The sequence below is a fragment of the Homarus americanus genome, unplaced genomic scaffold, assembly GCF_018991925.1.
Source record: "Homarus americanus isolate GMGI-L3 unplaced genomic scaffold, GMGI_Hamer_2.0 scaffold23254, whole genome shotgun sequence".
Taxonomy (NCBI): domain Eukaryota; kingdom Metazoa; phylum Arthropoda; class Malacostraca; order Decapoda; family Nephropidae; genus Homarus; species Homarus americanus.
The window spans coordinates 698-12,047 of NW_024734929.1; the positions used below are offsets into that span (position 1 = coordinate 698).

Below are 11,350 nucleotides of genomic sequence, written 5' to 3' on the forward strand. Positions count from 1 at the left end.
ACACACACACACACACACACACACACACACACACACACACACACACACACACACACACACACACACACACACACACACACACACACACACACACACACACACACACACACACACACACACACACACACACACACACACACACACACACACACACACACACACACACACACACACACACACACACACACACACACACACACACACACACACACACACACACACACACACACACACACACACACACACACACACACACACACACACACACACACACACACACACACACACACACACACACACACACACACACACACACACACACACACACACACACACACACACACACACACACACACACACACACACACACACACACACACACACACACACACACACACACACACACACACACACACACACACACACACACACACACACACACACACACACACACACACACACACACACACACACACACACACACACACACACACACACACACACACACACACACACACACACACACACACACACACACACACACACACACACACACACACACACACACACACACACACACACACACACACACACACACACACACACACACACACACACACACACACACACACACACACACACACACACACACACACACACACACACACACACACACACACACACACACACACACACACACACACACACACACACACACACACACACACACACACACACACACACACACACACACACACACACACACACACACACACACACACACACACACACACACTCTACTTGACCACCGGCGGTCAAGACGCACTTGGCGCCTCTCGAGCAGCCAGGTCAACTGTTGTTGGCCCATACCAACCCCCTCCTGAACCCTCCTCCCCACCGGAATATCAAGTTCTCGCCAGAAGTTACAATTTCATTAGGAAAGGAACGGAACCAGTGTTAAACTGAGGTAAACAGGGTGAACAGTGCTTAAGTCAGTGAGAACAACTCAACAGTAACAGTCACACCTAAGTTAACCTTTCACACAGTGAGGTCCCAGGTAACCAGTGATAACGGCCCCACGAGACCCAACAACAACCACCCATGTGTTAATCCGTCTACGTAGAAGGCCTGGGACCAACCTCACCATATAACACCATCTGTGAGGGAATTACTACACCACATGTTCCTCATAACACCATATGTGAGGGAATTACTACACCACGCCAAGTCCTCATCACACCATCTGTAGGGAATTACTACACCACGGAGGTCCCTCATAATACCATCTGAGGAATTACTACACCACGCCAGGCCCCTCATAACACCATCTGTGAGGGAATTACTACACCACGTGATGCCCTCATAACACCATCTGTGAGGGAGTTACTACACCACGCGAGGCCCCTAATAACACCATCTGTGAGGTAATTACTACACCACGTGAGGTCCCTCATAACACCATCTGTGAGGTAATTACTACACCACGTGAGGTCCTCATACCACCATCTGTGAGGGAATTACTACACCACGTGAGGCCCCTCATAACACCATCAGCGAGGGAATTACTACACACGCCAGGTCCCTCATAACAACATCTGAGGAACTACTACACCAGCGGAGTTCCTCCTAACACCATCTGGGAGGGAGTTACTACACTACGAGTTTGCTGTTCAACACTTACATTAATCTGTATGTTCACTGTATGTTCCTTTACTCTTCTAATGAAGACTTTTGTTAAACCACAAATGTATGTAATAAGTCATTTATGTCCAATGTATATTTTCAGCCTTCGGCTGCAGAATTTTTTTCAAAAACCACCACTTATATACATATTATTACACACACACACACACACACACACACACACACACACACACACACACACACACACACACACACACACACACACACACACAGAGAGAGAGAGAGAACCCTAATTTACGTATTTACGTACTGTGGAGGAAAGTGAAACCTCGGTAAAGTGAACAACAGAACATAAGGATTAATTTCAATAGAGACTCCCTACCCCCAACCCAACTTCTCCACTTTTTTCCGACACAATACCTATGTTGTAGTAAAAATAACATCTAAATTTTATGATGGTATGCTCAACACAATTAATATTTAAGAGAAATACAGTCACCAGGTTAATGTCCATTCAAATAATGGACTCAACCTCCGCCCCCCTCTTCCCAGCTCACTAGCTCCTACCTCTCTGAGAAATGTTTGGTGAAACCACTAGATTTTAACATTTAGTAATAAATAATACCTCAGACTAAAGTTAGATAATATAATTGACATTTCTGGATTCCTTGCAGGTCAGGGAATATTTTGAATGTAAACTTCATATATTTGCACAAAAGATAAAATATTTGGTTTTGTGTAAACCAAATTATTACATTAGATCTAAAATTTGTATGTCTAATACAAAATCCATGATGTTTATATTGAAAATGATCATCATATTGTAAGAATTCCAGCAATGTAAATTATATTCTGGCCGGGTAATTTGTATGAATTTTATGAGCTAAATAAAAAATAAAAATAAACTATACAGTACTTCACCGTATATATAGATGCACCGTGAAAGTGAAAGTCCGGTTTCTAAGGTACTGCCAGAATGAGAAATCACGGAAAGTGAAACCGTGTAAAGCGGGGTAATACTGTATGTATATATATATTACTTTATTTAAATTTTTTAAATCATTTGGTTGAAAGACGGCAGTTCAGTTTTGGAGAGGCAGATTAACTTTTATAAACTTTTGTCTTTTATAAGTGTTGACATTCCTTCATTTGTTTGCAGGTTCAGATGGTTTATATTCTTAGAAGATTGGTACATAGAGGGCTGCCTGTTTTGTGTTTCAAAAGAAAATTTAAATGCACTGTCTCCCAGATGGCAAAGAGTAAGTTTGAATATGTCAAGTCCTTCGAAACAGAAGATAAACTTGATCCTGGGCATTGGATTGTCATTGCACTACATTGTCAAAACTATGACAGACTTTGTAAGGTACATGGCTTTAAACGACCCAATGATCTTCGATTCACTCAACTCATGGAAGCTTCAGCAAAATCAGTCATGGAGGACTTCAAGGAGCTGGTAATGGGATATGGTTTTTTAGGAGAGTTCAACTTTGTATTTCCAAAGAGTTCATCATTGTACAAGAGAAGAGGCCCTAAACTTTTAACCAATTTGTGTAGTCTAATGGCATCATCCTCAGTACACATTTGGCCATGTTATTTTAGGTCTGTTTCCCTTTGTTGCCCACCAGTCATTGAAGGTGCAATCCACTTATTCCCAGATGATCAGTCATTACGAGATTACATGACCCAGCGTCAACTTACATGTCATCACCATAATCTGTTTAATACTGTGTTTTGGGCATTGGTGTTGAAAGTAGGGCTTTCACCTGAAGATGCCACTATTCTCCTAAATGGTAAAAGGGAAGGAGAACAAAATGAAATACTTTTCTCAAAATGCAATATAAATTACAACACAGAGGATGATGTATTTAAAAAGGGTTCTATTATTTTGCGTACCACCATACAAATGGCAGTAACTACCCCAAATGGTTTGACAGCTCAGCGAAACCAAAGTCGTGTTATTACCATGTACACAGATTTCATCAAGGACAACTTTTGGAAGGAAATTTTTATCCTTGAACAACATACAAAGGTGAATGCAAAGACAAATTATTTAAAGGATTTTGAGAGGAAACCGAAATTGCTGCCACATTCTTGGGTGGTTGTGCGAATTGATGGAAAAGGTTTCCACAAATTTTCAGAGAGGCATAATTTTTCAAAACCCAATGATAATAGATCAATTGAATTAATGAATAAAGCAGCTCTTGAAGTGATGCAGAAGTTCCCAGACATTGTCTTGTCTTATGGTCAAAGTGATGAGTACTCTTTTGTCATTGATAGATATTCAAAGATGATGGACCGCCGTGGAAACAAGATAATGTCCAACATTGTTAGTTTGTTTGCTGCTACGTATGTTTACAATTGGCATAATGTTTTTGGAAACACCACTTTAGAATACAGTCCAGCATTTGATGCTCGGGTGGTTTTGTATCCAAACAATTCATGTTTATGTGATTACTTGAGTTGGAGGCAAGCAGACTGCCATATCAATAACATGTATAATACTTGCTTTTGGATGCTAGTGCAAGTTGGTAATAAATCTCGTAAAGAAGCAGAGGAGAGGTTAAGAGGGACTTTTGCTAAAGATAAGAGAGCCATTCTTTTGAGTGATTTTGGACTAGATTATGATGTGGAGGATGCAATGTACCGAAAAGGAACTGTCATGTTTAGACAAAATCCTCGAGGCATTGGTGCTGCTTCATCTCAGCTGGCTGCAAGTAAATTGGAGCACTTGAGTGGTAATAGCCAAGGAAATATATCTTCCAAGGCCACTAGTATTGAGAAAGAGGAAGGTCACTGCATCACAGTAGTTACAGAACACACAGATATGATTGGTGATCAATTTTGGACTCAGAGACCCTGGATTCTAGGTTTAGAGCAATGTGCTAAACCACTGGATAATTTTTATGACTAAAACTTTGTATGTTTTAATGTTACCATATTATTGAACTGTTTATAAACTGATTGTTGATTATTAAATTGAGTCTTAACAGAGCAAGATTTTTATTCAATGTTATTTTACTTTTTTTTACCTAATGGCCTCCTAATAGAGGCCACCATGCTGAGGGGGTCCCTCCATTGTTCTTGAACATTTTATAACAGTACTGTATAAACCTATTCACAGTTCACTGCAACATTATAGATTTTTTATTCTAAAATTTCAGGAAATGGTGTTAAAGCCAAGAAACACAATGACAAAACAATTTAATGGTCCCATACAGTATACAGTAGGCTTTCACCAATAACGTCTAACAGGTGCCTGAAAAATGCCGTTATTAACGAAAACGTTATTTGTGTGACATTAAAATACATGTAAAGAGGGTTTATTGGTGCTGCCGCCCCAAGAATTTCACCCATTTTTTTCCCTTTGAAGCCCTGCCTAACACTTTTTGTTCACTGAAATAAAAAGAATTGTTATTCAATCATCAAAATAAAGAGTTTGAGTAATATAACACTTAGCTTGGGGGAGTTTTTGAGGTGCTTGGTGTGATGATTGTTCCGTATGTGAGGGCCGCTAACACTTGCTCTGTCTTTCATTCTACGAGCTAACCATTTCACAAGAAAATGCTCTGTTATCACTAACAACCTGTTTCTATCACTTTTATCATTCATAGCTTGCCTTGCATTTCGATCACTACCGAAATATTTCTTAGCCAGCGCAATACTCTTCTTGGTCTCCTCTAAGTTCCTATTAATATTTCACACTGTAGACTCAGGACAGTTCAATTTCCTCACAATATCAATGTTCCGTGCACCACTTTCAATGAGCTCAACAATCTGTTCTTCATCCTTGACCGAGTAGGCACGCTTCTTGTGGCTTTGTCTCTTAGCTTTGGGGTCTTTTTTCTCATTCACTTTAAAAGTTCTTGGGCATTCAGGTAGCAAATCACTCCCTCCACCACCTCCCCTAGCCCCCACAGGCAAAAATGTGGAAGCCATTATTGATCACCGACCCTCGCAACCACTGGTTATGGAGGCGAAAATCTCACATGTGGGCGCAGCGGTGTATTCCACGGAGCTTGTGTGAGAGTGAGGTGGAGCGGACAGCTACGTCATCACCATGGCGGCAAACAAACGCTATCATTGATGCGCTCGGACACTTCCCGCAAATTTCGAAATATCCGTTATTCAAGAGAATCCAGACGTTATTATCGAAAATGGGTATCTATTGTAACTTACCGTTATTGTTGAAAACGTTATTGGGGAAGTCGTTATTGGCGTGAGCCTACTGTAGTGTAAATTTTTTTTTCTTTGGAGACATGAACCTGTGGCGCATAACTATTACTACTACAGGTTGACAATCTCATATCCGAAATCCTCGGGGCCAGAGGCATTTCGGATTTCGGAATTTTTCGGTTTTCATAATTTTTTTTTTTTTTTTTAGTCCACCTGGGCACAAGTCACTGACCCACATTGGGCCTGGGGGGCCAAAATATAATAATAATAATAATAATAATAATAATAATAATAACAAGATTAATAATTCATAGGTCTAGGTCGTGTTTCTCACTTTTATCTTTTTTCATTCTTGTATTTCTTTATTATTATTATTATTATTATTATTATTATTATTATTATTATTATTATTATTATTATTATTATTATTATTATTATTTTATTAATACAGTATTATTATTATTATTATTATTATTATTATTATTATTATTATTATGATTATTATTATTATTATTATTATTATTATTATTATTATTATTAATTTTATTATTATATTTTATTATTATTATTATTATTATTGTTATCATTATTATTTTATTTTGGTGTACAGTATTTTTTATTAAATTTTTTATTTACTATGAATAATTATTATTATTACTATCACATTTTCGCCCCCCCCCCTACCCCCCAGGCCCCGATGTGGGTCAGTGATCTAAGTCTGGGTGGGCTAATCCCTGTTTAAAAAATAAAAAAAAATTGCTCCACAAAAAAAACTTTCGGTTTTCAGAGCTTTCGGGTTTTCGGAATTTCGGATAAAGGGTTGTCAACCTGTATTACTTTACTGTCACTCGGAAACAAGTACGATGATCATCCAGTTATGATACAATGATATGAGTTATTAAAGATGTCACCTTTGTTGATGAGCTCTGAGGTGACTCGAGAGACTGATACAGGACCAGCAGGGCTGTCCACAGATGTTGCCCATGCAGAGGGCTACATCTAATGTGGGAGGGGCTGCAGCAGCATCTTTTCTGCGCTGGCACTTGTTTGCCACAGTATGCCAATGGGCTAACTTGAAAGTACACCTAGACCCCGACTTACGACTCGTGGACTTACGACCGTCGGGACATACGACCGCCTCAGATTTTTTATTAAAAAAAAAAAAAAAAAAATTTCTTCAAATGACACGCATTTTCTATACCGAAACGTTTCCAGTTAATGTAGTCTCCATGTATAATTAGAAAATTATGGGGGCCCCATGTGCATTCAGCTGACTACATTAAAGGTAAGTGCTCAGTCACACTGTAACCATTCCTTATTATTTATTACTTTCACTGTACTGTATCCATTCCTCATTATTCATTACTTTTACTGTACTGTATTTCATTGTAGATTATTTATTACAAAAAAAAAAAAATTTATCTATGTCGGACTTACGACCATGTCGGACTTACGACCTGGATTTGGGTCCCTAACCCCGTCGTAAGTCGGGGTCTAGGTGTATTGACACCTTCTCGTGTGGTTCCTCCAAACGTTACAGTGTGGAGTGATCATCTCCCAAATGAGGAGATCGATTTGGCACTTTTTCAGTCTTGTCTTTAGACTCTCCTTATTCCTTTTCTGTTGCTTGCCAGCATTACGTTTACCATTCGTTAGGTAACTGTAAAGTAGCTGCTTTGGCACTCTATTGTCGTCCATGTGAGGAACATGGCCATTTGGCCAGTCCAACTTAGTTGTTCATGGATGATGGCAGCCTCGATGATCCTACAGATGGTGTCAGCGAGAATACTGTAGGTGGATCAGGAGTGTGGTTTTACGTTTTTTTTTCCAGATTTCCGGATTTTTTTTAGCTTCAAGGTCGACCCACACGAATCACACAAATTTGAGGAGAAAAATTATAGGGGGGGGAAGGGGGGGAGGGTCAAGGTATTTTTTAAAAATCTTGTGCCCCCAGTGTGTTATGTAATAAATTGTTAATATACTTACCAAAATGTGAGGAATTTATGTAAATAAAGCGGACAAAATTGAGGAAATTAAAGACAACACAGGGAAGCCTCAGATAACAACGGTTCGACCAACAACTTTTCATATTTGAAACCCTAGATAATTTAGGACCCAATTCAGTTTACATCTTATTACATTCGTATTTACTACCAAAATCTAATAAAAATAAAATAAAATTACATTTTCATATAAATAATAACTATATCCCAATAAGTATTATAAAAAGAAAGAATTACTAAAAAAAATGAAGAGCGCCTTACGCAAAGAAGCAGCCTGGGTAATGAGTGGTAAACAACAGTCGGAGCTTGGCGGACCTTTTGTTTTCATGCATCTGGAACAGGAACTGGAGAGAAACTTTCTCAGGTTTCTTACAGCATTTTTGCATCCCTATTCAACATGAGCAAGAGAGCAAGTGATGGTAGTGTTGTTTCAAAAGCTAATAGAAAGTGTCAGCTTAGCCGAGAAACTAGATGTTTTAAAACGATATGAAAAAGGTGAAAGGTTTGTGGATATTATATGGAGCAAGCAATGGACATATTTTCTGAAGTGGATGCATTAAAATCTAAATAAACGCAAATGACGTCTTCATAAAGATGTATAATGAGAAAGAAAGCAGCTGTGCAAGGTTCTTTCGAGAGCTTTATTATTTGAAGGCCCAAACCATCAACTTTAGCTACACCATCAAATTCAGCATCATAAGCAGCTTCAACATCAACTTCAGGTTCAGTAACAGTTTCAGCAACAGCTTTATGGAAAGCTACAGCTTCAGCCAGAGTTGAACCTACAGCTTCAGCCAGAGTTGAACCTCATGACTTCGTCATCTGAGTAAAAACTCGCACAATATTCATTGGCTGTCCTTATGTTTTAAACTTTACCACTATTGGTGAATAGAATTTTAGTTTTACATTCGTAAATATTATTTAAAACATATATGAACAGTAAATAGGTGTTGCTTTCATATTCATATGTTGAGAAATGACGATATGTTTTCACATGTACGCACTTACTGTTCATACGTTAGCGTTCCCAATCATCTCGCCTTATTTCTTTACCATTATTGGTTAGCTACTCCTAGTGTTCCATTTATTAACATTGAATAGCATTACTTAAAACATACATACAGGTATTCAATTTTTTTAAATTAAGTTCACTACAGCTATAACTAGGGTCTTATTTTCTTCAGTTTCTTATGTAGAACCATCGTCACTCACGAAAACAATGCCGTCTTGTCTCCTCTTGTGTGTTTTAATATTCTACGTATTATTAATGAATTGCATTGTTCATTTCACATATATAAACATTAATTCAATCAAATACATATTCAGTAATAATGTCACTAATAAACAATAATGAATCTTTTGAACACATTCTTAAGATAAAGGACTATGTTTCCTGAACTGCGCACGTATACATTGAGTGTAAACACTGACAACAATGTCATATCTTATCCTCTTGTGTGTTTTAATATTCTACATATTAATGAATTGTACAGTACAGTCGACCCTCGTTAATTCGGACCCCTTTAATCCGGATTTCGGATAAATCGGACGAAATCTGAACTGTCCATATCAAATTTCTGGTTCTGGGATTGTCCCAGTTGCAATTGGGGTTGCAATTTCAAATTCTGTGTCACTACTAAGAATTAACAAAGTCTTTGGTGCACTCTAAGATTAAGAGAAAACGGACGACTCAGGAGTGCTGAAGTGAGAGAAAACGGACTCCTATGACGGGGCACTCAAATAAAGAGACATGGCTACATGTTTTGTGGACTAGCCACTGTACAGTATCCTTTTCATCACTTTGTAATAAACTTCGTTATGCCTATGTGTTTCTGATAATTACCATAACATTATATATTTATATATTTAGCGGTTGTACAAACACAAGGCCTCACACATGCCACTCAGACTGACAGACTTGACAAGTTTTACCAACCATAATGACAGTTGAAGCTTTAATCATCACTCACAATGAATCTTGAATATTCCAACTGTAATCAGACATACCTAAGTTGCCTCAACAATTGCAACCCCAGTTGCAATATCAAATTCTGTGTCACTACTAAGATATAACAGTCTCTGGTGCACTCTAAGATGAAGAGAAAACGGACGACTCAGGAGTGCTGAAGTGAGAGAAAACGGACTCCTATGATGGGGCACTCAAATGAACATACACATAGCTGTATAATGCAATATTAACCCCTAAATCGGTTAATTCGGACAATCGGCTAAAACGGACACGCTTCCCCCCCTATTAGTCCGTTTTAACGAGGGTCGACTGTATTGTTCATTTTGCATATATAAAGATTAATTCAATCAAATACATATTCAGTAATAAACAATAATGAATCTTTTGTACACATTCTTAAGATAAATGACTCGGTATCCTTAAATGAGCACGTATATGTTGGCATTCCCAATCCATCTACAGTAGTACCCCGATTTACGCGGTCAATTGAACCCACAGGGTACCGTGGAAAGTGAAATCCGCGTAAAGTGAACAACAGAACATTGGGATTAATTCCAATAGAGACTGGCCCGACCCCCAAACTCCACTTTTTGACGACACACAACTATGTTGTAGTAAAAATATTATCTTAACTTTATGATGGTATGCACACACAATATAGAAGAGGTTAGGTTAGGAAAACTAAAGGTTAAGTTAGGAAAAATAAAGGTTAGGTTAGGAAAACTAAAGGTTGGGTGTAACACTTACGTTAGTAGAAGAGATGGGTCGGCATACGGGGATGGAGGCTGGTTCCGAGGCAGAGGGCAGATTACTGGCCTTCAGGTGAATCACCATTACTAGGTGAATCACCATCACTATCAGTTATAGTTGTCAGGGCTTCCCTGACAAATCCCTCAAAGTCACTTTCACTGTCACTATCACTGGCTCTGGCTGGCTGTGGTGGTTTGCGGGCGAAGAACTCGGTAATGCTTTTTTTGACAGCTAGTGTTGATGTTGTCTTGATACACCTTGACGTACTGCTCCATAGCCTGCACCAGTCGGGTATGGAAGACTTCATAGCGGTCATCGTCATGGTCGTTGGAAAGGAAGAGCTTCAATTTCTCTGCACACTCGATGGCACCCTTAATATTACTATGCGTCAACTTGTGTTCTTCTGAGATTGACGCACCATCTTCCTCTTCAGTGACGTGATCATCTTCCAACATCTCATCAGCAGTCATTTCAGGATCTCTGATCACCTCCAGGATGTCTTTGTTGGTGGTCTCGGAGAAGCCTTCAGCTGTAATACTGTGCGCAGCTTCTCTTGCAAGGTCCAATGCCACTGTCACAGACTGAACCTCACCAGTCACAGGTTGACTCCGCCTCTCACCTGGTATGCCATGCAACACATGCCTCCATGCGTGACGAATTGTAGCTATAGACAGCTGATCCCATGCCTCCACCAAGAAGTCTACAGCTTGTTTGACGTTAAATTTCTTCCAAAACTGTTTGACGAGAACTTCTTGAGTCACCACCTCTTGTTCCTTGTCCTCGTCGTTTTTGCTCTCGCTATCGGTGTCAC

At 39.1% G+C, this 11,350-nt stretch overlaps 1 protein-coding gene across 1 annotated transcript; it reads left to right on the forward strand.

Moving 5' to 3' along the window:
• Window positions 1-2,773: 2,773 nt before the first annotated feature.
• On the forward strand, window positions 2,774-4,635 carry LOC121870528 (tRNA(His) guanylyltransferase 2-like). The gene has a single exon (XM_042372362.1). It carries the CDS (start codon window positions 2,810-2,812, stop codon window positions 4,553-4,555), a length of 1,746 nt encoding a protein of 581 aa, XP_042228296.1. The 5' UTR covers window positions 2,774-2,809; the 3' UTR covers window positions 4,556-4,635.
• Window positions 4,636-11,350: the final 6,715 nt, after the last annotated feature.

What these genes read in the sequence shown, in the direction of transcription:
- LOC121870528 (XM_042372362.1), top strand. Translation starts at nt 2,810, where the DNA reads ATGGTTTATATTCTTAGAAGATTGGTACATAGAGGGCTGCCTGTTTTG.